This window comes from Chelonoidis abingdonii, chromosome 10 (genome assembly GCF_003597395.2).
Source record: "Chelonoidis abingdonii isolate Lonesome George chromosome 10, CheloAbing_2.0, whole genome shotgun sequence".
NCBI classification, from domain to species: domain Eukaryota; kingdom Metazoa; phylum Chordata; order Testudines; family Testudinidae; genus Chelonoidis; species Chelonoidis abingdonii.
The window spans coordinates 44,127,117-44,154,502 of NC_133778.1; the positions used below are offsets into that span (position 1 = coordinate 44,127,117).

Here is a 27,386-nt window from a genome sequence, read left to right on the forward strand (position 1 = left end):
ACAGAGTGAAGTTTAGTCTCTGTTCAGAGCCTAAAAAGGTGTTCAACAGCAAAAAAAATTAGCATGTAATTTAATTTTAAATTGCAAATCATATTTGGGCTTTTGGATACAAATGTATCTGTAAAGTGTTTTTATACTTACAAACGGATATATCTATCATTAGCTTAGGGTGACCAGATGGGAAGTGTGAAAAATAGGGACACTTTTTTAAGGTGGAGAGGGGGGCAGCTAGAGGCTACAGTTGCCTATATAAGACAAAGTCCCTAATATCAGGATGATCCCAATAATCTGGTCTGGTCACCAGATCTGGTCTTGATGTCTGGTCACCCTACATTAGCTCCTTTGATGAACTGTTTTGTAGGAACATACCTTTTATAAAAGATGAATAGAGGTAAAACATTTTCCAGAGTAAGTTTGGCACAAAGTCTAGCATTTTGTAGCTTATGATGCCATCATGTGGTAATTTTACATCACTTTCCTGTTTGTTGTTTATTTTAGTGTTTCACTTATTGTTAAACACTTGGATAAATATGCTGAATGTTTAGTATCAATGGAAGTGAAAAACTTACAACACTACATAGAATCACTAATTCTGCAAACATTTGTTGCCTCAGTCAAATCTTTTCTTTTTGTAACATTGCTGAGCTTGTTGTAGTGAGGCAGCTGCAGTCATGTAGCATGCTCAGGTTTCCTTAACCCCAATCAGTCTGAGTTGTAGGCCTTACTATAGTAGGGATGCTACACTAGTTGTTCTGGTTGACGACTGGGATGAGAATCAGGTTGCCATGCTGATTCATACCAGTCTTTCAGTGGCTTTCCTTACCATTGACCATGAGATGGTATTAAACTATAGCATGGGGTAGAATAAGACATACTTCCATGACAGTTCTTTCTTACTGGCTCCTGATGGTTGTCTGTCTGAGAGGTCACAGAGAATAATATTGGGCATTTGCTCATCTGCCCCAGTGGAGTGATCTCTCTTTCTGTTGGGGTTCCACAGGAGCTCATCTTCCCTGACGTGCTCTTTCTCTGTCAGGGTTCAGTTTACATTCTGCTGCCCTCCTCTAGTTCAAAATCAAATTCTAGGAGTGTTGGTGAGGAAACATAGGGTACAATGTCTTCATCAAGTGGATGACAGTGCTGTGATAATGCTTATTTGATTGTGGGAGTAAATGGAATACTAGACGTTGGCTATTTTGGCTTATTTGATGGAATAAACAAATAGAGTTTATTCACCATTTGTTACGTATATTTTCTACCTGACTATTTGTTACATAGGTTTTCTACCTGATGTGTTGTTGTATCCTCAGCTGCTACTAGTAGCAGCAATAACTAAATACCATTCTTATTTGTGCTCAGTGAGACTGTTGAGACCTTTTCCTTTAGATGTGAGTCTTGCTACAGTTATCCAGGGTTCTAGGTCCCTTAGAGACACTATCTTTATAATCATGTAATACGATGACAGTTCAGATCAGGGGAGATGCACAAGCTGACAGCCTCCTAATTTCACCGCAAAGGAACTGCAAGTAACTTCTTCTCAGTGAGGAATCCTCAACTTTGGAATTTGCTTCCTCCCTTGGTCCAAGAGAACTAGGTTCTCTGACTTTCTGAGCATCCTGCAAGACCTGTCTTTTCACCCAAGCTATTGAATTGTTAGAGAAGATTCCAGTGGATTCAAATGGGATGGGGAGGAAGTTGCTATTTATTACCGTCAACAAGCTGTTGAGATGAGGAGATTTCATTGCTTAATATTGTTACGATTTGTTACTGTTTTTAGTGTGCACAAAGCACTGGATAGGGACACTGTTAAAAAAAAATGAGTTGCTTCTGCTTATGCCACAAGTTAATTTAGTGCTAATAAAGTTTAATTTACTAATGAGAAAACTGCTGGGTTGATACTGTATTAAAATCTGGAACTGTCACTTAAATCAATGTGATTTTTGTATGTGTCAGAATTTGGTTGAAATTAAAATGTATTATTAATGTGCTATTGTAATTTGCTGTTGTATGTTCCTTGACTGTAACGTACGTTGTTCAGCATGCTTATTATGTGCACTATTTTGACCAACTGTGTGTTTATGACCCTGAGAAACCCTCCGGAATGGACAAAGAATGTAGAGTAAGTTAAACCTATATTCTTTAAATATATCCATAGATCTGAAATGAATTTTTCTAGGAACCGTTATTTTATTTGCAGTGAAGGACATAGATAGTAGTCAGTATGTGACACTACTACTGTTTTTTTTTCTCTAAAGAAAACTATTTATTGTGGTTTAAATCTTCCGCTCTTAGAAAGAAAAAATTGACTACAGAAAAGGATGAGGCAAATGTTCATAGATAGTATTGCTCTTTGAATCTACATGAAGATTTTTCCTCATCTTCATGATGTAGCATCTTGAGAGTGTTTTTATGCCTTCTGGACAATACTGTTGATTTGATTATACTACTGCATTAGTAGTAAAACAAGAGCCACTTAGTTATAGATGCCAACTCAGGAAAGCACATAAGTAGTTTTACTGAAATGGGACTTTAAGCACATGCTATTGTTCAGTGTTAATATTAAAGGTTTTAGAAGTTAGTGACCCAGACAATATAAAATAACTTGATCTTACAGTGTTGTTGGACAATAATAATAGACCAAGTGGGCCTTAGTTATAATTTCATCTGTTATAGAATTTTGTTGTAAAAATCTAATGTTTTATTTCTTTAGATTTATACAATTGCTAAAAAAGAGCACCTACTTATAACTCTAGGCATCCTTGGCAAGTCAAAAGTATATCACAAATAATGTACTAGAATATAAGGATACTTATAATGGTGAATAGTGTATTTTAAGACATTATTTATTTACTTTATTTATTCTCAATTTTTTAAATTAACTGAATCTTTAATTTGATTCCTAAGACTTTTAGCAACAAGAAAATAAAACTGTTATAAAGAATTAGTATTTGTCTCTATTAATTTTTTGGATACTTTTTCCAGGTACACCTTCACTGGAATCTATACATTTGAATCACTTATAAAAATTTTTGCAAGGGGCTTCTGTTTAGAAGATTTTACTTTCCTTCGAGACCCATGGAACTGGCTTGATTTCACTGTCATTACATTTGCGTAAGTTTTGTTTTATTTTTTAATTGAAGAACATAAAAGACCATGAAATTAGTGTCAGTAAAGACCCAAAAAAATTTCCAAGCTAACTTATTGGGAGTATGTATTTTCTGTGTCTAAAAATGACTTGCAGGTTATGAATATTGTAGTATTCATCTTCCAATGTAAGCATATATACTGCAGAAGCCACTAGTACAGTTAGTTTATAGAAGCTAATTTGATGTTCTGCATTTTTCTCTAACCAGAATAAAAGGAACCCCTTTCATTGTATGCTCCAATTTTCCAGTCTAGTCTAGATAAATTTTGTACTTTCAAAGTAAAATCACTGTGGTTTGCTTCAGAGACATTTACATTTAACTGAAGGCCATGAAGGCAAATTAATGCAAGGCAAACTGCAGTGAAAGGTAAACAGCTGACTGTTGCTTTTTTTTAATTTATTAGCTAAAATCACCAAAGAGGTCTTGATGAAAGACCCTCATAAGTAGCATAAACTCTGCCTAAATTCTGAATAACTGTGATTTAATCCTACAGGTATATAACAGAATTTGTAAACCTAGGCAATGTTTCAGCTCTTCGAACTTTCAGAGTATTGAGAGCTTTGAAAACTATTTCTGTAATCCCAGGTAAGAAGTAAGTGGTGTAAGGTGTTAGGTCCCTTGTACCTCCCAACTGTTCCTTTTTATCCTGTCATTGTGTTTGTGTGTGAACTCCCCTATTACAGATATGTGACAGAGTTTGTGGACCTGGGCAATGTCTCAGCGTTGAGAACATTCAGAGTTCTCCGAGCATTGAAAACAATATCAGTCATTCCAGGTGAGAGCTAGGTTAAACACTGAGGCTGAATTTCATTCCACTGAAGCTCAATTCACATTATTTTAACACAAGCCTTGTTGCTTGCCAGAAAAACAAAACAAAACAGGAATCATAAGATAATAGAATTAATTGAAATCTATGATTCTTTGCATTTTAACATTAGCTTTTTTCCTTTTGAAATCAGCCTTTGAGTTTAACAAATTCTTGCATGAGACATTGCAATTTACAGCCTGTGTGGTTTGCATCTTATGATGTCAAGCTTTCTTCTCCACATTCAACAAAAAAATCAGTAATCCTGAGGTTTTGTTACCCATATGTATTTTACCAATATGATGTAATGAAGTATTTTCTATGAATATTTGTGACTGTGAAAACTAAAATTGTTTGAAACACTGATTTACTAATGAAGATAAAGGAATAAGATAATAAAGAATAGCATGGGCATCGCATGGGGGATTTATTATCTTAAAGTTCTATCATTTTCCAAACCCTCTCCAGTTTTATAACTTTAATCTGATCCCATTTGCTGTTTAACAAACTCTTTACTATTGTTGTTAATAATGCAGTATGTTATAAAACTGATACTAGCAAAGGTTTGGGACAGGAGGCATTGGCAAATAGTAAAATTTACCATTAGCAAATGGTGAAAAAGAAAGATTTTTCTTTACATGAGATTCATGTAAAATACGAATAACAAAATCACTTGTTTTGGCATTAAAACAAGTGTTTTGGAATATGTGCAATTCATTTACATTCACAATTTCAAATGAACATAAACTTTCAGCTATTTATTCATCTTCACAAGAGATAAAACTCTTCATAAAATGTTATTTCACACATTACAGCCATTTAGTTGGGCTTCTGCATGAAATTTTTAACTTTATTGGTATAAATTGTTACTTTTATGTTTTAAATATGTGATGAACATCATAATAAAAGTCCCTTTCTGTCTGCAGGCTTGAAGACTATTGTGGGAGCCCTAATTCAGTCTGTGAAGAAGCTCTCGGATGTCATGATTCTGACTGTGTTTTGCCTGAGTGTATTTGCACTAATAGGGCTGCAGCTGTTCATGGGCAACTTGAGGCATAAATGCTTGCAGTGGCCTCCAGACAATTTTACTCTGGAAACAAATATTACTTCATACTTTAACAGCACAATAGGTGAAAATGGTACATTTGTTAATGTAACAGTGACTCCGTTTGACTGGAAGGGCTACATTGAGGATGAAAGTAAGAATTACTGATTTAAGTCTTAAATTGTCTGTAATTTAATTTTTTCAGAAAATAGATGCAAGTAAAATTGTGTTGATGTTGAACCCAAAGTTATCAGAGTTAACCCAAAGTTATCAGTCTGACCCAAAGTTATCAAAAGTGTTACTGATTCAATAGGACTAGATTTGTCAAAAGGGTAACAAGTGGACATTTTCTAGAACTTCAAAAACTGAATGGCATTCTTTTGCCTGCTTTTGAATTTTAATTAAAAATTCTAATGATAGCTGACATTTTTATCTTTCTCATAGAAAATAAGCACAAAGAGGACACAATGCAATATTTATGAAAAATGCTTTTTTCTAAATACAAACATCAGTAACTATCACTACAATTCCATGTTAAGCTGGGCAGTACAAGTAGAAGTTACAGAAGTGCTCAGTGGTGGCATACCTCAGCTTCCATGGAAGTCAATGGGAATTTTATCATGGATTTTAAGGGGAAAAGAGTGAAACTAGTGCTGAGCAGTTTTTAAAATCACATACTATGACTATTAATTTGAGAGGGAAAACCAAGTCTCAGATTAATGAATGGCTTGTCTCGACAGTACAGTGGAGATATCAGTCAGGCACTGTGGTATGAAATGGATTCCCCCCACCCCTTTGACTTTCTTTCAAGAAATAGTTCTTTCAAAGCTGTAAAATACTCACAGTATCCTGGTTTCAGTTGTGATTTTAGCTCTTAAATAAAAATTCAAAGGAATAATTGTCCATAGCCTCAAGAGGATCTTTCCATAACTGACAATCAAACAATATTTAACAAAGGGTATACAAGATGACCCAGGTCTTATTATAAATCTGTCAGCCTGACATTGATCTTGGGCAAAGTAATGGAGTGGCCAATACAGGAGTTGATTAATAAAGAATTAAAGGAGGGTAATATACTTAATGCCAGTCAAGATGGATTTATGGAATATGGATTTGGTCAAACTAACCTGATATCTTTTTTAATATTTGATTACAAATTTGGTTGATAAAGGTAATGGTATTGATGTAATATACTCAAACTTCTATACGGCATTTTACTTGCTATTGCATGATACTTTCATTAAGAAATAGAAATTATATACAATTGCCTTTGCAAACATTCAGTGGATTAAAAACTGGCTAACAGGTCTCAAAATGCAATTGTAGCTGGGGAATCATAATTGAGTTGGTATATTTATAAGAGGGACCTGCAGGGAGCAGTTCTTAGTTCTATGATATGTAACATTTTTATCAATGACCTGGAAGAAAACATAAAATCATCACTGATCAAGTTTGCAGATGACACAAAGATCAGAGGAGTGATAAATATTGAAAAGAATAGGTCACTGATACAAAGTGATCTGGATTACTTGATAAGCTGGGCACAAGCAAACAATATGTGTTTCAACACTGCCAAATATAAAGTCATGATTCTAGGAAGCAAGAATGTAGGCCATACTTGCAGAATGAGGTAGTCTATCCTGGGAAGTAGTAACTCTGAGAAAGACTTGGAGATTCTGGGAGATAATCAGCTCAACAGTAGCTCACCTGAATAAACAGGGGAATATCGAGTAGAAGTAGGGAGGTCATGTTTCTTCTGTATTTGCCACTGGTGCAGCTGCTACTAGAATACAGTTCTGGTGTCAACAGTTCAAGAAGGGTGTTGATAAATTGGAGAGGATTCAGAGACAAGCCATAAGGATGATTAAAGGTTTGGAAAACATGCCTTATACTGAAAGACTGAAGGGAGCTCAATTTCTTTAGCTCGTCAAAGAGAAGGTTAAGGGGTGATTTGATGACCATTTATATGTATCTACACGAGGAACAGAAATTTGATAATAAAGGACCCTTTAATTTAGCAAACAAAAGTAAAGAAGATCTAATGGCTGGAAGATGAAGCTAGGCAAATTTAGACTGGAAATAAAGTGCACATATTTTAACAGTGAGGCTAATTAACCATTGGAACAACTTACCAACGGTTATGGTACCAATTCCATCACTGGAAATTTTGGACTCTAGTTTGGATGTCTTTCTGAAAGACATGCTCTAATTCAACCAGGAATTAGTTTGGGCAAGTTCTATGTCCTGTGTTATTCAGGAGCTCAGACTAGCTGGTCACATTGGTTCCTTCTGGCCTTATAATCGATTTAATTATAAATCTGAACTGTGAGATTTCATGTTGGCTGATATAGATGATCTGAAGCCTTTGAGGAATCAGGTTATGCTAGGAGGAGAGAGAAAATTCTAGTGATCTAGGGAAGTGACTGCAGAATTGAAGTTGCCACCTGGTCTTCAGTGTATTTACACTGAGGTTCAGGAACAGTTAATAAGGGAAAGAGGCGAAAGATGCCCCATATTTCCCTGCGCCAGCTACCCACATGGTGGGTATCAGCACAGAAGGGAAGCTGCCTCCTCAGAGCTATTATTTTGTCTTATGCAGATGAGCAAGAAGTGAGCAAGTGGTAATGGGGAGGGGACTCTGTGAGACAGTCTGTTTTCTGAGCCACTCCTGAGGCAATGCAATAACATGCTGGCCTGTGCGTACATGCTGCTCATGGCAAAGTCATGACTAAGCCCTATATAAGAATTCTAAAATCTCTGGACATTTTCCATGGAAGCTATAGGTTGTATTCTCGTCTCACTTACACCAGAGTAAATCACAGTGTTGCGGACAGTGGAGCTACCCTGTGTGAAAAAGAGATCAAGCCCCCGCCTTTTATTTTTAAATGCTAGCTGATATCCATGTCCTTGAATACACCTTTGAAGAAAAATATATCCTTGATGTGAGCACTGCTGACATTAGCAATTCTGAATATCGTCTCTTTTCGTTATTTCACTTTCAATAGCAAAACCAATAAATGTATGGCCTTTCTCAGTAAATCTCGCATAAGGGAATGCTGCTAGGAAGGAAAATCACACAGCCAATTGATTTGAATATCAAAGCAGGTCTTCTGGGCCAGTTTGAAATGATTAGAATTACTAAAGTGTTAGATTTGTTTCCTAGAAGGTTAGAAAAAATATGTATAACAACAAGTCACTTGATGAGTTCTGGAATTCATAATTGATCATTAGAGCTCAGTGAAAAATCAAGTCCTTGGTCCCTCTGTGTATTCCACGCATGGGGTATTCATGCGCTTGAAGCTGAAAAAATCTTGCAAGTAGTGTCCATTGATCCATGCCTGCATCTTGGTTTCCCTTGTGTTCTGCAATGTGACCATCTCTCCAGTTCCTTCTTACCATCACATGGTCTAAGTCAGAATCCTCCTCCTGTCAAATTTGTCTTCATCTCTGTAAATATAATTGTATTTAGTTTGTTAGTGGTTTTTATAGTTTTCTGATAAATCAGGAACATTACTAGTTCGGGGTATGCCTGTTCGATCTGGCAGCAGACCCAGGGTCTTCATGAAGGTCTTTCCAGTGGTGACAGCACAGCTGAGACAAAATGGTGACTGACTTCTAACTGTTCTTGCCTAAAAGTACTATCAGCAACCTTGTCATTATTCCATCTCCTGGTATCCTTGGAATCTGCAAAATGTGAAAAAGTTTACCCTGATTCACCCGCATATCATATACTTTATAGTGGTGACCATGGACTCAGCCACAGCAAGGACCTTCTTCCCTGTGTACAGATACCATACCATGAGCAGTCTAATAACCCAAGTCACTCATAGACCTGAAACAACGTTCCAGGCCTGTCTTTCCCTGTTAGAACACATTACCTGTGTAACCCCATTTGTCAGGCTACAGCTTTGTTGTCAGCAAGCCTGGCTCTGCTCAGTGTATACACCAGACAGGCACACCGTGAACTCTATAGAGACAACCCCTGTCAATGTCAGGGCTTCGTTCACCTGGTGGATGAACCCAGGACATATATGCATTGGAGTCCCTTTCCTACCTCCCACAGTCAACATGCCAGACTTATCCTTGGATGGTCCCCCTTGGATGGTCACATAGCATAAGGTACATGGGAACTAAGAGCGGTCAGGCCAGCCAGCAATGCATTCCTTCAACTTATACAATCTTGATATGTCTGAGAAATGTCAGACAACACAGTGACCCTCTCCTATATAAACAAACATGCAGGGGCAAAATCCCTTCTACTATGCATGCACCCATTCAACTTATGGAACTAGTGGATCCAGAACTTCATCACAGTATCTGCAATGTACTTCCTAGGTGTCCAGAACTTGCTGTCAGACAGCCTTAACAGACATTTCGTGACCAATCACAAATGGGAATTACACAATTCAGTACTGATCATCTTCACACAATGGAAAACACCATCTTGGGACCTGTTTGTGTTTCAGATGAACAAGAAGTTCAATGTATATTTTTCTAGAGCAGCACAAAGTCAGGACTTTACGGTGATGTCCCATATTGTCGTGGATAGGCCGCTTGAGGTATGCCTTCCCTCCTATCTCGCTACTATCCAAGATTCTATGGAAGATTCGTCACAACAAAGAATGACTCATTCTCATCATACGCATTTGGTCCAGACTGTTCTGCTTTTCAGACTTCCTACAAATGTCAGTCCATCAGCCTGTCAGCATTCAGTCTTTCCCAGACCTGCAAACTCAAGAAAGCAGCAGGTTCAGGCATATCCAACCTGGATTCTCTTCACTCGCGGCTTCGTATTTGGATGGACATCAGACCTAGAACATCTGACCTATAGTGTTCATGTTGGGGCTGTACAACTTACTCTTAATACAGCAGGAAAGATTATACTAGAAAATGTTACCTACCTGCTGGAGGGTTTCTCTACATGGGCACAATAGAACCAGATATAATCAGAGTGAGCAGGTATTCCTGCTATTTTAGATTTTCTCCTTACCCTCAAGTTGTCAGGTCTCTCAGTTAGCTCACTGTGAGTTCACTTAGCAACAGTCAGTGCATACCAGTGCATATCTTTACTAACTCAGTATCAACCAGATCCCAAAAAGTTTTGACCAGGACCTTTCCACCAGTAGTGAAGCCAGTGCTGCAATGAGACCTCAATCTTGTACTTTCAACACTTAGGAAGCCTCCTTTTGAACCGTTGGGTGTGTCCTCCATGTGTGACCTATCTATGAAGGTTGGCTTCCTGATCACCATTATGCAGGTCAGGAGGATGGGTGAGTTGGGGTCCCTCCTGGGGTACCCAATATATACTACATTCAAAAAAGATCCTTTCTCCTTCATCCAAAATTCATCCCAAAGGAAGTTGCTGAATTCCACATAAATCAATGGATTCACTTACTGGTTTTCTTCCCAAAACCTCATGCTTTCAGTGAAGAGAGGAAACTTCCTTCTCTCAATGTCAGACAAGCACTGGCATTCTACTTGCAAAGGATAAAATCTTTTGAGAAATCCCTAGGGCTATTTGTTGCTGTAGCAGAGCAAGCTCTGGGTCAAGAAATATCTTCTCAAAGACTCTCTAAGTGGATTTTTGGATGTATCATCCATTGGCTTTATCGGATGGCGCATCTCTCTTCCCCTGGATGAAGTAAGGGTCCATTCTGCTAGAGCGCAGGTGAAACTCAGTTGCATGTCTTCAAGAAGTCCCTCTGCTGGACATTTGTAAGGTAGAAACCTGGAGTTCCGTCACACTTTTGCAAAGTATTACACATTGGCCCAAGCCTCTTCTGCTGACACCTTTGGATCTGCAGTGTTATAAGCATCTGTAATCCTGCATCCTTGCTCCTGCCCACATTTGAGTATTGCTTGCCAGTCACCCACATGTCGAATATATGTAGGGACGAGCACTCGAAGAAGAAAAGGATACTTACTGCTTTTTTTGTGCATTCCTCAATTTCTGGGTGTCTGACCCAAGACTGTGAAGTCTGATTTGCAGGAGTGCGGAGTACTCACAGCTGCAAGTGAAGTCAATGGGGAGCTATACTTTGAACATATAATACTAATCAGGTCCTACGTGTCTCAAATTGGGCACCCAAAATTAGTGCATACTTCTGACCTTAATCTCTCTGTGTCTCAGTTCTCTATTTCTAAAATGGGGATAATAATAACCACTAATCTCACTGGGGCATTGTGATAATAAATTCATTAACATTTGTGAAGCACTTAGATACTATAACGATAAGCACTGTAGAAAAGCCCATGAGGAAATTAATAATTCCATCTGGTGCAGTTTGAATAGTATACAGTAAATAAGGTCTGGGTGCACACATTAAGCAATGAGGAGAAAACAAAATATTAGCTTCCCAAGTGAGCACCAACCATTTTGTGCGCTGAGTGCAGCATGGGAATTGTGGTAAAAATAGTATGTGATCATGTAATTAAAGACTGTATCACAATGCACACACAGTGCACTGTATAGACAACCTTAATTCTGGCATTTCCTAATTTTTGAGTGCTTGACTTTGCAACCTTAATAATGTTATTCTGTGTTTGTCATACACATACTCACATATGAATCAAATATTCAAAGTTGTAAGTTAATGTAATATATTATGGTCTCAATTTTAAACCATCAGAAGTAATGAACAATTAAGATTCACCCTAATAAACTTACTTATCCACGCAACTCTCATTTACTTTATTTGAGAGAAGATTGATATACAGAGCTAAATCTTGTCAACTATACTCTTATAAGTAGTCTTCTTGAACGTAGTATTACCTTGGTGCATTGTCTGGCTGGAAGGCTTCAGATTCCAGTCAATCTCTTTGTTCCATTTGATTCAGTAAGTTTGTTTAGCCCTATCTATGGAGGACCAAAACTCAAATGTAGATTGTTAAAACTCTCCATAAGTATGATTCCAACAAAAACCTATTTCTAACCAGTTTGGCTGTATGATATTTAAACATAGTTCCAACATAATTTGGTTGTGTACACACAAGGCTAGTAACTGTTTTTGTGAGACTTTTTATAAACAAATTTTAAACATTGTTTCTAAACTCATTCCCAGGCTGATGTGAAAAACTAGTGTTTTTCATTTTTTGGTATCTGTAAGATCAGTAAATTGTCTTACAATTGAAGAAATGTGTACAAGTGGTAAGCATACAGATTGGTTAGAAAAGAAAACTTTACTGAACTTTGCCTACTCAATGGCTTTGTGAAAAGTGATCTCAGTCTAGTTCCATTCCTTTACTTCACACACAGTTCCTATCTACTCAAGCTTTTTATGGGGCTGTATATTTGAATCTCTTATTGCAGAATGCTTGCCAGCATGACCACAATGGGATGCGTGTCAATTTCAGTATCTTCCCAGCTCTTAAAATAGAGCAGACAAGGAAAGTATGGGCGTGAGGGGATGAGTCACCAGGCTTCAGAGCAGCAGATTTAATTCGGCTGCATGTTTTTTTTCTAAGTTGGTAGTTTTTCAGTGCCAAGAGAACATTCTATAAAATGTGATTTTTCAGCAAGCATCAACCCTGACATGTATCCCTTCAACTCTTTGGAGAAGGAAAGCAAACATTTAGGATCAGTCATCCAAAATCTCAGTATATGGGTGCAATAGGGCTTCATTATGAATTGAAGTTTTGAATTGTGCTATACACTTAGTTTGCTTTAGTTTTTAAGGCATTATGTTAATTTTGGCTACCCCTTATATTTGTGTCTTCTCTCCCTTCTCACCTACATTTGTGTTCTCCCCACTTTGCATCATCTGTCTTTCTCATCCCAACTTCACTGTACTGAAATTTTCCTCTTTCTGTCTTTTTTTCCTTGTTTTTGCCATTTCTCTTTTTCCTTTTAATCTTCTCTTTTTTTTCTTTAAAAACTAATTCTATACTTATTTTCCCCTTTGAGTGATCCGTACCCAAATCCTTAGTGCCTGTATGACTATTATTAACCTTTCAGCCCAGATGGACAACATCTTCAGAATTTCTGGAGGTGCCACTTTTTGGATAAGACATAAAAACAAGTTCCTGACAATTGATGGTCATTAATACAGCCTTCCCTCCACACACATACACATGTACAGCCCTCCAGACTCAGAAAACCCTTTCCTAGGCTCACTGCCTACTTCCTAACAGACAGCCACACTATCAGGTCAGAAGTCACAAACATACACCTTTTACTTATTGCTGAGCCTGAAGAAGAAGAAGAAGAAACAAAGTAGCAGTGAAGGACTGTGGCTGCACTGAGCATGTGCTATGTGACCAGTACTCTGAATTAGCCTGCTAGAAACCAGTTCTCTGTTACCATTTTCTTCTGCCTTCAGTCTATGTGCTGCAGAGCAAAAATTTTTCCAGTAGCAACAGATGTACTGTTGCAGTTCCTGTCCCATCAGGAAACACTTTGCTACAGCAGGTGGTACTGCGCTCTTGTGTCCATCAGACACACTGCACAGAGTAGGTGTTCACTGCAGATTTAGCTTAGGCTGTTATCCAGCATCACAATTCCCGAGGTGACTGCACCTGAGACCACTTTATGGCCTCCTTGAAGGCACCCTACATCACCTGTGTTGGAGTGGAGTCCTCCAACTCTCTCCTTCTTGACTGGTGATTTTGGCTGCAATTCCTCCTGCAATTCACTGTGATCACTTAAGCAGGTCTGACTTTAGTTCAGCACCTGACATCCTGTTCTTTCAGGGCTAGTGAAAGGGTTAACCAGTGGCCAGCCAGCCTTCATAAAGCAAAGTATTATTTATTCTGAGCAAAAGCATTACAGAAAAGACATATCTTAAAAACAATAAACAGATATTATGCATGCCTAGCTTACCAAGTATCATCCATCTTCCACACGTAGGTCCTAGCAGATTTAAAGTACTTCAGGTCTTCTTGCAGAGACTGTACCTCTGGTCACAGTCTCATGTCAGTTCTTGGATCAGATGAAAGTGACCTCTCTCTCCACATCAAGATGGTCACTTTATGCAGTTTTCAATTCTTTGTTTGGTAGGTCTTTTTAACCAGGTCAAACCTTACATGCAATTTCCCTTAGAAAGAAGCTTCTCCAGATTTTGTTACTTTCAAAGGGATTTTCATTAATTACCCCAGTAATTTTCATTAATTCTACCCCAAGAAACTGCAGCTGCCCCATGAGAACATGTGAATGGACATATTGGGTCAGATCAATGGTACATCTAGCCCAGTATCCTCTCTTTAGATAGTGGCCAGTGCCAGGTGTTTCAGAGACAATGAACAGAATGGGATGATCATCTTGTGATCCCTCCTCTGTTGTCCGCCCTCAGCTTTTGGCAGTCAGAGGCTAGTGACACCCAGAGCGTGGAGTTATATCACTGACCATCTTGGCTGATAGCCATTGGTGGACCTATTCTTCATGAACTTAATCTAATTCTTTTTTGAATCCAGTTATAGTTTTGGCCTTCAAATCATCACCTGGCAGCGAATTCCACAGGTTGACTGTATTGCATGAAGAAGTAGTTCCTTGTGGTTGTTTTAAACCTGCTGTCTCTTAATTACTTTCTCCACACCATTCATGATTTTATAGACCTCTCTCATATCCCCCTTAGTCAGCTCTTTTCCAAGCTGAACAGTCCGTCTTTTTAATCTCTCCACATGTGGAAGCTGTTAATCATTTTTGTTGACCTTCTCTGTACCTTTTCAAATTCTAATCTATCTTTTTTTTGAGATGGGGCAACCAGAACTGCATGCAATATTCAAAGTATGGGCATTCCATGGATTTATATAGTGCCATTATGATATTTTCTGTCTTATTAATTATCCCTTTCCTAACAGTTCCTAACATTCTGGTAGCTTTTTTGACTGCTGCTACATATTGAGTGGATGTTTTCAGAGAACTATCCACAATGACTACAAGCTCTCTTTCTTGAGTGGTAACAGCTACTTTAGATCCCTTAATTCTTCCCATGGAGCAAGAATACAATCCCTAGCACACAAAATTACATATAACATGTATAAAGATGATACAATAGTTTTTGGCTCTTCCAAGCGTCCATATATTTTACACCCAGGTATTGCCCCAACCTCTCACCTGATTTTAGTGGTACTTTCAGTCTAGCCTAGCTGAGACAGTTGGGGTATGTGTTAGAGCTCAGGTTCTGTGTTCATTCAGGTTGTTAACTCACCCACTTTTCACTGAGGATGCAGGCTAAACCACTTAAGTGCTGATAGTCCTTCAGTGCCTTCCATCAATTCCCCTTGTGGGCCCAAAAGGACAGACAAGTTCTCCCATATTCATTGGGTAAGAAACATAGAGCAGCTCAGCTTTCTGTAGCACAAAGAACCGTGGGATATGACACACACAGGTGAGTATAGCACCTGTGAGGACACAGTAACTTGAGTATTGCTTTGCATTGTGGCTGCTCATGCCTGGGCTAGGCTAACCCTGGTGCTCAGACCTGTGTGCTGGTCACCTAGGCTAACTCTACAATGAAAACATACCTACATTGTTTAGAGTGTCTCACAGCTGTGGAATTATTGGTTGATCTTAAACTTATTAGTCTCTAATGACTAGTTGCCTCTGACAGCTACAGTTATTTATAGGTGCAACAGTTGAGGCTTCGGTAATGCTAGTCAAAAAAATAATGTCTCATTAAATCAGACTAGCCAAAATATTTTAAAATAGGGTAAATTCTATGTACTAAAACAAATAAATACAAAATAAAGTTCCACAAAATGTTATATGTTTCGCTGCACATTTGAAAGGAAAAATGTACAATTCATTCAGCTCTAACAGCATCTCTCAGGATTCTTGATGCTATCTGACACATTGATAGTATAAATTAAAGATATCATTTTTCTGACAATTTATATTGTCACTTTGATTTCATGTTCATGTTGAAGAAATCATTTGTGCTAGTTTATAGTTGAATTGTGAAAATAATTTATTTCATTCTGAATAATAAAGCAGTAGTAATAATGTATCAGTTTACTTTGTTTTAGTCAAATGTGTTGTTTTGGAATTTTGGAGCTCAGATGTGTAGTTCTTACTTCTGAGAATCAGCCCCTTAACTCCTCTGAGGTAAAATCATACTAGTCAAAAACTATCCACCATCATAAAAATATTTCATAAAACTCTTCAAGTTATCTGTGGTAGAATTACTCTTGTAAAGTAAAGGACTGGGTTTATTCAACATTGTTTAAATTAGTTCAGTATGTAGTGGTGGAAGATTTATGTAGTATTTTCTTACAATTTTATCAAAATTATTTCCTAAACAGGTCATTTTTACATTCTGGAAGGGCAAAATGATGCTCTGCTTTGTGGAAATGGCTCAGATGCAGGGTAAGGATATGTTTCATGACATTTTACTGTACTATGTAGAAATAGGATGCAGCATATTCAGATATATACCCTGGAATAATTTGACTGACCAGCTCAATGAAATATGTGCCATTGGGATTTGATTTTAGATGTCTGATCCTGGACTTGAGTTCCCAGTTATAGCTCGCTGATCTGGTCAGGATAGGTCAGTTTATTCCTCACTGGTAGCCAATTCAAAGACACCCAATGGTAACACATGCTTCTGGCTGGTTGAGAAGTAACAGAAGTACCAGTTAGGGAGGCATAAATTCCTCAACAGTCCCAGCTGCGTATGTGCTGATTGCTGAAGAATATCACGCTATTGCAAGGGTGAGTGAAGAATATGGAGACAGACATTTGAAGGTGAAAATACTATTAATCAAGAATTTACATTGTGTTTTAGAGTTTAAGACTAAATAGTTGACAGTTTGGTATTAAGACAATATGCAAGTGTTGCTAAGAAACACAATTCTGTGAAGGGCATTTTCTATTTGCATTTTAATGTTATACACAATTTTTCAGCTGTCTTTAAATGTAATTTTGTAGAGTAGAGTTCTGTCCAACTGATAGGAGTTCCTGTCTGATGAACTGACCAAAAACAGCACTTCATAATCCCAAACTTCTATCAGGACCTAGTATCCGCTGACATTAGAATAATTGTAAAAGATAATGCCTAATATCTCTCCTTTTGTAGTCAATGTCCAGAAGGATATATATGTGTGAAAGCTGGTAGAAATCCCAACTATGGCTACACAAGCTTTGACACATTCAGCTGGGCATTCTTGTCACTGTTTCGACTGATGACTCAGGACTACTGGGAAAACCTTTATCAGCTGGTGAGAACAAAGACTAAGTATTTTTATACTATCAAATTATACAAAGAGTTTAATATCAATTCTACTACATCTGTCATATAATCTAATGATGATGGATTCCTACAAAATGAAAAGTAGGTGATTAATTCACACAGTAACATGAAAAAATTAATAAAGCTGTATTTATTATTACTTCCAGACACTACGTGCTGCTGGCAAAACATACATGATATTTTTTGTTCTGGTGATTTTCCTGGGCTCTTTCTATCTGATTAACTTGATACTGGCTGTTGTTGCTATGGCCTATGAAGAGCAGAATCAAGCAAATATGGAAGAAGCAGAACAGAAAGAGGCTGAATTTCAGCAAATGCTTGAACAGCTGAGAAAGCAACAAGAAGCAGCTCAGGTATAATTGTGATTTTATGTATTTATCAGTTAAATTGTTTATCATATTGTAATCTTGCATTAGTGCAACCAAATGAATTTTCTATAGATAATGGTCATCAGATTTAGAATGGGTTTAGAACTCTGTGTTATTAAGTATTCCCTATAACAATGGGTAGGCCCACTCTGGCTTCAAGAACAGAGCAGGCTCAGAGGTTTTCATTGCTGGAAATAAAAACATTTTGCTATTGGCAACCCAGCCTTGTGATCCAGAGGAGACTTCAAAAGAATGTATACACTATTTGTTTGTTTTTTATTGAGGATTTGTATTCCATAGCACAGGGGTAGGCAACCTATGGCACAGGTGCCGAAGGTGACACGCGAGCTGATTTTCAGTGGCACTCTCACTGCCTGGGTCCTGGCCACCAGTCCAGGGGGCTCTGCATTTTATTTAATTTTAAATGAAGCTTCTTAAACATTTTAAATACCTTATTTACTTTACATACAACAATAGTTGAGTTATATATTATAGACTTATAGACAAGACCTTCTAAAAACATTAAAATGTGTTACTGGCACGCGAAATCTTAAATCTGAGTGAATAAATGAGGACTAGGCACACCACTTATGAAAGGTTGCTGACCCTTGATATAGCATATATAATGTAGTCAGCAGAGTACATGCCTTGGAAACCTTATAATTTAAGAAGAGAAATAATATGTGAAGGGTGGGGGGATGGATATGGTCAGAAACTGCACATATTTAGGCAACAGGTATCTGCTATGCCATAGGAAACACTCTGTGACTTTAGCAAACAGTAAGGATACAGAAAAGAGGTGAGAGAAAATGTTTGAGGCGAGTACAGCTACCTGAAAGTCTCAATGTGCAAAGGATGCACCAGCCAAAAACTGGACTGGAAAGTTCCCTAGAAGTGAAATTAAAAAGTTTGATGTTTTAGAGTGCTGGCTAGTAATAATGATGATATGTAGCTTTTATAGTGCTTTTCATTGGTAGATCTAATAATAGAAGTATTTATTGTGATATGGCAGGCAGCAGCAGTAGCAGTAGCAACAGCCTCTGCTGGGTCAAGAGATCCCAGTGCAGAAGGTGGAATAGGGGGACTCTCAGAAAGTTCTTCTGACGCGTCAAAGTTGAGTTCAAAGAGTGCTAAAGAGAGGAGGAACAGAAGGAAGAAGAGAAAGCAGAAAGAACAGTATGGAGGAGAGGAGAAAGATGAAGATGAATTTCAAAAATCTGAATCAGAAGGCAGCATCAGAAAGAAAACTTTCCGATTTTCCATTGAAGGGAACAGATTGACATATGAAAAAAAGTACTCGTCCCCCCACCAGGTACTGTATAAAGTATTGCTAGTTAAAAAGTGTATTGGAAGCATCATGGGCTTTTAGAAAAAACTGTTGCAGGATCACAGGTATAACAGTGTGATTTTACTACACGAAGAAGGAAGACACCAAACTTTTATTTAATTCTAACTATCTCTATTGTTGCCGGTGTTTCAAGAAAATTTTACCTAACTGATATAGATAACTTCTTGAAAAAATCCATATAGAATTTAATGCAGATAGCTTTTCTATAGAATTTGTAAATCAGACTATAATATGTAATAGAATTCCATAAATTGGTTTAAAAATTCTATAAAAATATATTCTCTGTTCAATATTATATGATTGTTTTAGAATAATTGCTGTAGAATCCCATTGGTTTCATTCCTATTAAATTTTATAGAACTCATCCATAAGTATATCCATGGATTTTATTTGTACTTCACTAATGTTTCCAGGTCTTGCTTAAGTATGTAGAGGATGCTATGTTTATGTCTGTTCTATTCTCATTTTATACCAGTTGTCTTGTTATTGATCCTTACTCACAAATCTCATTGGCTTCAACAGGAGCTGGGGTGGTTCAGATTCAGTATTTGTTGTATTAATTCATGAATAGTGGCTTTTAAATTTACAAAGAGAGTTCAGTGAAATTAATGCATATGAAAATCTGAAAGCAAAATTTGGTTCCTGGAAAAGATTATTAGTTTTATTTATGAAAAAAACTTCTACAACATGTTAACTCCATTTTTATAAAAAAAAAACAAATATATAGGGTTTAAGGGTTTCAGCTAATCATTATATTCTTTTACTTTCCTGCAGTCTTTACTGAGCATTCGTGGCTCCTTGTTTTCCCCAAGACGCAACAGCAAAACGAGTCTTTTCAGCTTCAGAGGTCGAGCAAGGGATATAGGATCAGAAAATGACTTTGCTGATGATGAACATAGCACTTTTGAAGATAATGATAGCAGAAGAGATTCTCTTTTTGTGCCACAGAGACATGGTGAAAGGCGTAACAGTAACATTAGTCAGGCCAGTAGGTCATCAAGGGTGCTGGCGATGTTTCCATCGAATGGGAAGATGCATAGCACTGTAGATTGCAATGGAATAGTTTCCCTGGTTGGTGGGCCATCTGTTCCTACGTCGCCTGTTGGACAGCTTCTGCCAGAGGTGATAATAGATAAACCAGCTACTGATGACAATGTAAGGAAGATTTAAATAGCTCAGGCATGGTGGCCTTTTCTTACTGCACCAGCCTGTATTTTTTACAGAAAAGAATTCCTTAGGAATGATCCTGGCTGGCCAGCTATGAATGTTCCTGCATCTTGTAATACCTTTAATATACTAACAAAATAAGTTTGAAATTTAAGTATTTACCTGCAAAAATTCTCAGAGTTAACGAGAAAAAATATCAAATTAATATGCAAGTATTTGTCTATTATATACCCTTAAAAATATGGTAGACTTATTGTAGCTATTAAAAAGCTCTATCTGGCCACATTGGATAAGATTTCAACTTACTATATGAATAGAAAGAGTATATAATAAATGTTACCATATGAATTTAGTCAATATGGCCCTGAATTTGTTGTAGATAATTTTGATAACATTGGGCTTTATCAGCTCATTGCAATATAATAACAGTATACATTCAGCACTATCATATATATGTAGGTCTCTAATATAGAAAATAAACTAAACAGTTATTTGAGGCACCATATTCATGCACCCAGCTTCAAAAACAAAAATGTCTGTGTGCACATTTGTGCTGTAATTTATGTGTATATACAGATAGCACAATATCTCTAAAAGTATTTCGTTATCTTATTTCAAGGTTGTCCACTTAGAGTACTTGGGAATACACCAGAATGTGGAAGCATGACTAAATCAGACTTTTTTTATTTGTTGCTGTTTGGACTGGATGGATACATTGTAATTTTACAATGAGACGTTTTATAAGAAGTAGTAAACATCTGCAAATTGAAAACATTTTACAATAATATGGTGGTTTTCAATGTGTTTGACTCACTTTTCATAACTGCTACTGAGATTTAGATCATTGAATAATTATTCAGTTTCACACTTCTCTCCCACAAACTTCATATGTTATGTATTAAACTGAGGATTTCTAGTAACTGACTCTACTGGAGAATGAGTGATTCAGTCGAGAAAGTTTCTTTAATATATTTTGAAAATGCTAGGTTAATACAAGAAATAAGAAAAGTCTTGCATGATAAATTAAATAAAAAATTAAATTGCATGAAGCATGTATTCCTTCAAATTTAGAAATTCAATATATATAGTATTTGCTTATTATATCACTCAAGATGATGATCCTATCTATTATTATTCTATTTGCAGGGCATGACTACTGAAACAGAAACGAAAAAGAGAAGATCCAGTTCCTTTCATGTTTCTATGGATTTTCTGGAAGACCCTGCTCAAAGAGACAGAGCAATGAGTATAGCTAGCATACTCACAAATACTATGGAAGGTGTGTAAAATATTGCATTTAATATTAAATATTGACTTTAGTGTATTTTCAGTGAACTTCTGAAACTTTCATTTGAAATTAAAACAATAATTTTAGATATGTATATTTTAACCTGATATTGTCCCTCTGTACCAGTGGTGCTGGAACATTTTTAGTAGTGGGAGTGCTGAAAGCCAGCCCCCATACCCCTGTCCGCGCCCCATCCCTCCAAGCTGAGGCTGGGAGCAGAGCTGTGTCTCCGGGACGGAGGGGACCTGGACAGAGGTAAGGGGGCCAAGGCTGTGGCACTAGCTGGGGGTGGGCATGGGGCCTGGCATGGAGGCCTGGGAGTGGAGCCCTGGAAGCAGGGGGCCAGGTGTGGGGGCCCCAGATATGGGGCCAGTGGCTGGGGAGTGGGGCCAGTAGCCAGAACCTGAGACCCAGGTGCGGGGTTAGGGAGCAGAGTGCATGGTGGGGCGCTGGGAATGGGGTCCTGGGTGCGGGGCCGGCAGCCAGGACCCAAACCCCAGGCGCAGGACCAGGGAGTGGAGTCCCAGGCCGAGGGTTGGGAACAGGACCCAAGGTGCAGAGCCAGCGGCAGGAGAGTGGGGAACAGGGCCAGGACCCCCCACTCTGTCGCACCTCTACTTCCTGCACCTATGCTCTCAGGAAATATTTCTAGATAGACTAAAAGAACTCCCAATTGATGTGTTTGTCTCACGTTACTTAGTGAGACTTTTGTGTCATTGTTTTTTGACTATTCCAGGTCATGTGGTCACAATGCATTGATTTTGCTATTATAAAGCTCATCATAGCTGCAAAAATCCATATCACTGTGCACAAAATGGCTGCATAAGTGTGTGTTTTTGTGCTCAAATAACAACTTGTTTTCAAATAGATGAATATTTAACAGGCACACCTACTGTATCAGGAAGTCTCAACCTTTTTCTTTTTGAGGTCCCCCCCAGCATGCTGTAAAAACTCCACGGCCCACCAGTCCCACAAAAACTGTTTTTCTGTATATAAAAGCCAGGGCCAGCATTAGGGGGAAGCAAGCATGGCAATTTCCTGGGGCTCCAAGCCACAGGGGCCGTATGAAGCTAAATTGTCTAAGCCAGAGTCGGCAGCCTATGGGACGTGTGCCAAAGACGACACGCAAGCCAATTTTTAATGGTACACTGCTGCCCGCCGGGGTTCCGGCCATCAGCCCTGCTCAGCCCGCTACAGAACCCAGGCCGGCAGCAGGCTGGGCGGGGCCTGTGGCCAGGACCCCAGCAGGCAGCAGTGTGCCATTAAAAATCCCGCTTGACCTGGCCTGCTCTTCTGTGCTTACTGCTGTCTCCTGCGGGGGCAGGATGCAGAAGCTTGGTCCTGCTGGCTGCTTCTGCAAGGCAGCCTCCACTGGCAGCCTAGCTCCCTCCTCCCCCTCCTCTTCCCCCCAGTGTGCCCCTCCTCCTCTCTCTCCCCGCAGCTGAACAGCTGATGGCCCTGGAGAGAGAGGGGGAGAGGGATGGAGAGAAGCAGAGCCGGAACTGCAGCCGCAACATGCTCACTGCTCAGGAGAAGAGGCGGGAACGGAGCTTTGGGGAAGGAGGGTGGAATCGGGGCATATCCCCTCTAGCCCCCTGCCGTGAGCTGCTGAGGGCAGGGGGCCGGGAGCATCCCCACGACTCCAGCCCAGCCCCCCTGCCCTGACTCCTGAACCCCCCTGAGCCCTGCACCTCCCATACCCTCCAGGCCCCTACCCTGTCTGCTGCACCCCCCTCACACATACCCAGACACCTGCCCTGACCCCTGTACCCTCCACGACCCCAGCCCTGACTCCCGCACTCCCCCCACATACCCAGCTCCCCCACACTCCATACCCTGACTCCTGCACCCCCCTCACATGCCCTAAGCTCTCTGCCCTGATTCCCACACCCTCCTCACCCCCCCCATCCTCCTGCCCTGACTCCTGCACACATACCTAGCCCACCACACCCCAAGCCCTGACTCTTGCACCCTCCACATTCCCAACCCCACCTGAGCACCAAATGGAAGCTCCTGCACCCCCCACCACATTCCAACCTGCACCCCTCACACCAAATGGGAGCTGCCCAGGTAAGCGCTCCACACCTAAACCTCCTGCCCCAACCCTGAGCCTCATCTCTCATTCTAGCTCCTGGCCAGACCCTACACCCCAGCTCCCAGCCTGTTTCTTCACCCCCAGCTCTCCCTGAGCTCAGTGCACTCCCACCATCAGCTCAGTGCAGAGCGAGAGGAAGAGAATGGGCTAAAACCAGGGAGAAGGTAGGTACCCACTCTGTGTGGGCAGGGCTGGGACCCCAGAGCAGCAGCGGGCAGAGCGGGGCCGGGACCCTGGCTGGCAGGAGCCAGTGGAAGGAACCCCAGACTGGTGGCGAGCTGAGCCCCTTACTGCTGGGGTCTCAGTTGCCAGTCCTGCTCAGCCCGCTGCTGGTCTGGTGTTCTGGCTGCCGGCCCCTTGCCAGCTGGGGTCCCAGCCGCAGGCCCCACTCAGTCCGCTGCCAGCCTAGGTGAATAGAACCCCAGGCCGGCAGCGGGCTGAGCGGGCCGGCGGAGTAAGATCAGCATTTAAATTTAATTTTAAATGAAGCTTCTTAAACATTTTTAAAACCTTGTTTACTTTACCTACGACAATAGTTTAGTGATTTAATATATAGACATAGAGAAAGACCTTCTAAAAAACATTAAAATGTATTACTGACACACGAAAACTTAAATTAAAGTGAATAAATGAAGACTCATAGACTTAAAGGTCAGAACACTTCTAAAAGGTTGCCAATCCCTGGTCTAGGCTTTAGGTTGAGCCCTGAGTGGTGGGGTTCAGGGACACAGGCTTCAGCCCTGCATGACAGGGCTTTGGCTTTCTACCCTGGGTCTCACAGAATCTAACACTGACCCTGCTTGGTGGACTCCTTGTAACCTGCTCATGGCTCCCCCTGGTTGAGAACTGCTGTGCTAAACCATTCTCTGAAAATGTGGCTAGAGGATTTTGAAGAGGTCTTTGACACTGTATAGTATGGCATGCGGATATTTTACATTTTATTTTTTTTACACATTTTTCCTTAGAACTTGAAGAATCAAGACAGAAATGCCCACCATGCTGGTACAAATTTGCAAACATCTTCTTGATCTGGGACTGCAGTCCACATTGGTTAAAAGTAAAACATATTGTCAATTTAGTTGTGATGGATCCATTTGTCGATCTTGCTATAACTATTTGCATTGTTTTAAATACACTATTTATGGCCATGGAACATTATCCAATGACTCACGAATTCAATAATGTACTTTCTCTTGGAAACCTGGTAAGTCTTTCAGTTTGTCTTGTGACGTTTTTATTTTGCTTATTTGTTTGGTTTTGAAGGAGCTATCTGTATTATTAGCTTTAGGCAGGAATTTCTTCTGTGGTGTTTTTTTTTTTTTTTTTAACTGATTTAGTAGTCCTTTAGTTAGGTCTGTATTTCACTAAATTTTTGGAGCTCCCACCTTCAATCCTTTCTCAAGACATATAGATTAACAGTATAAAGTAATACTTTGTTTAATACATCACTTGGCAAATCTATTGAATCATCTCAGATTTAATCTATTCAAACCTCTTTGACATGTTTGAATTTAATCTTCTTCACATCAATATATACAAATATGGTTTTCTGTAGTTTCTTCGGGCACATCTATTGAAAGGTAGTACTTCCAGAAATTATGTTAAAACACTATCAAACAACAATTTTCAGTATGGAAATGTAGTTTCCTAAAATATTGCATCTCAGTAGGTTTTCTGATTGTAAATGACCATCAGATTGGTTAGTAATCTGGCAATGCTATGGTTAGTATATAGAAAAGAATTAAGATAAAGATAAATTAAGAAGTTGGTCAGTTGGTTCTCTGCAGCTCTAAAGCTTTTAAATTAAGAGATTGGATTATATAAATGTATTTAAACACTTGAACCTACAGTTCTACTTTGTTTTATTTCAAGAATAGATTTCATGTCATGCACTTCTTTAATATCATTTATATTTATTGCAATGTGAAGGAAATATATTTTAGAACATGTAAATAGCTGTAAGATTAGATGATGCAGAATTAGAAGGCAGACAAAAAACCTGATTCTCTATACTTCAAATAATATACTATGTATTAAAAACAGGACATTTTATATGACAATCACATGATAAACCATAAAATGGGTTGTTCTAGAATTGTATAGTTTGTTTCCCATCCAAGGAAATATCTCCTAATCTTGGTTGGTGAAAGTATTCTACATCCAGAGGTGAAAGTAAGCTGGTACGGTACGGTACGATACGGCGTACCGGCAAGAGCCAGTACACCGTGCCGGACTGCACCAGCTTCCGTGGCAGGGATTTAAAGGGCTCAGATCTCCCATGGCTGCAGGCAGCCCAGAGCCCTTTGAATCCCACTCGCGGCTCCAGCGGCCAGGCTGGGGCCGGATTTAAAGGGCTCAGAGCTCCCTGCCGCTGCGGGCAACCCAGAGCCCGTTAAATCCCACTTGCGGCTCTGGCAACCAGGCTGGGGCCAGATTTAAAGGGCTCAGAGCTCCCACAGCTGCGGGGAGCCCAGAGCCCTTTAAATCATGTCCGTGGCTCCAGCAGCCGGGCTGGGGCCGGGATTTAAAGGGCCCAGAGCTCCGTGGCAGCCAGACCCTCGGGGCCTTTAATTTGCTCCTGATCCCCGGGGGCTCCCAGCCACCTCTGCAGCCCCGGGGGCTCCCAGCCACCTCTGCAGCCCTGGTTGATTTAAAGGCCCTGGGACTCCCAGCCACAGCTGGTGCCCCAGGGCCTTTAAATCTTGAGAGGCACCACGTCTTCCGGTTGAGGCCATGCCCCCCTCAGGACTCCGGCAGTACCGGTAAATCCTGTAAGTTACTCTCACCTCGTCTACATCATATGATTTGATATAGTATATGAGTGGTCCCCAACACAGTGCCTGTGGGTGCCATGGCGCCCGCCAGGGCATTTATGTGCGCCCACCTAGTGCTCAGCAGGGGAAAGAAGCCACAGCCCTGCGGTTGCTGGGGACAGAGAACTCCAGGGCTGTGGGCACTGGTGCTCTCTGTCCCCGGCAGTCCCAGGGCCATGACTTCTCTCCGACTTCAAGAAGAGAAGCCGCGGCCCCGTGCCTGCCGGGCACAGAGAACTCTGGGGCTGCAGGCGCCGGTGTTCTCTGTCCCCAGCAGACGCAGGGCCCGCCTAGTGCCCAGCAGGGGAGAGATGCCAGGGCCCCTCGCCTGCTGGGGACAGAGTACTCCGGGTTTGCAGGCTGCGCATCTTCTCTCAGCTTTCTCGCTGCACTGCCCAGAACTGCTGCCTCCTCAAAAAAAACCCTCACAATGCTCCACCTCTGCAGAATGGACTGAATGCTGCCCCATAGCATGTGCTGACACAGGCACCTGCTTGCTCCACTGGTGCCTGGAGCCGGCCCTGTATGTGAGTATTCTTCCTGCACTGATACTGTTGTTTTCGTATGCTTTGCGATTTAGTATTTTTTTAACATTTTGCTCCAAAATGAATGGTTCAAATAAGAGACAACGTACGTATTATTTCAACCCAGAGTGGGAAGAATATTAAATATGATGTTTTTTTGTATTATTTAATGTACAAATACAAAATGAGCCTTGAAAAATTGTTGGCACCCGCCACACTCTTCTGAACATATGAATGTGCTACTGATCACAAAAAGGTTGGGGGCCACTGGTATATATCATTGCAAAGTGTAAATGTGAAAGGGGGACAATGTTTAGGAATTTGCCAAGGTGCCAGTTAGATTTTAAAGCTGAAATCTAACAAACTTGGTTAGTCAATATAGAATGGAATTTTAATAGGATATCTCCTTTTCCTTGCATCCAGGGAGTGTAAACTTAATTTTTTTTAATGCTGGATTCTTTTCAAGTCAACTTTTAACTTGAACAGTATTTTTCAAATCAGGACACTTGCTTAATTTTAACTAGCAATTTATTAATTACTTAAAACCCCATTAATACACAATCAATAGTTCACCACTCAAGTGTAGACACACATAATAC

At 39.9% G+C, this 27,386-nt stretch overlaps 1 protein-coding gene across 6 annotated transcripts in view; it reads left to right on the forward strand.

The window, feature by feature from the left end:
• The window catches only part of LOC116819303 (sodium channel protein type 1 subunit alpha), a 198,241-nt gene that overhangs the window by 88,349 nt on the left and 82,506 nt on the right, over positions 1 to 27,386 (forward strand). For 2 of the 6 annotated variants that reach the window (XM_032770938.2, XM_075070140.1), the window contains exons 1-11: positions 2,040 to 2,119; positions 2,983 to 3,111; positions 3,830 to 3,921; positions 4,878 to 5,150; positions 16,235 to 16,298; positions 17,011 to 17,152; positions 17,331 to 17,537; positions 18,565 to 18,864; positions 19,675 to 20,055; positions 21,214 to 21,346; positions 24,416 to 24,654. In XM_032770938.2, coding sequence (XP_032626829.2) covers positions 2,040 to 2,119; positions 2,983 to 3,111; positions 3,830 to 3,921; positions 4,878 to 5,150; positions 16,235 to 16,298; positions 17,011 to 17,152; positions 17,331 to 17,537; positions 18,565 to 18,864; positions 19,675 to 20,055; positions 21,214 to 21,346; positions 24,416 to 24,654 — 2,040 coding nt within the window. Of the gene's footprint in view, positions 1 to 2,029; positions 2,120 to 2,982; positions 3,112 to 3,639; positions 3,732 to 3,829; positions 3,922 to 4,877; positions 5,151 to 16,234; positions 16,299 to 17,010; positions 17,153 to 17,330; positions 17,538 to 18,564; positions 18,865 to 19,674; positions 20,056 to 21,213; positions 21,347 to 24,415; positions 24,655 to 27,386 lie in introns of those variants that run through there. The other 4 variants (XM_032770940.2, XM_075070141.1, XM_032770943.2 and 1 more) reach the window with 3 other exon arrangements.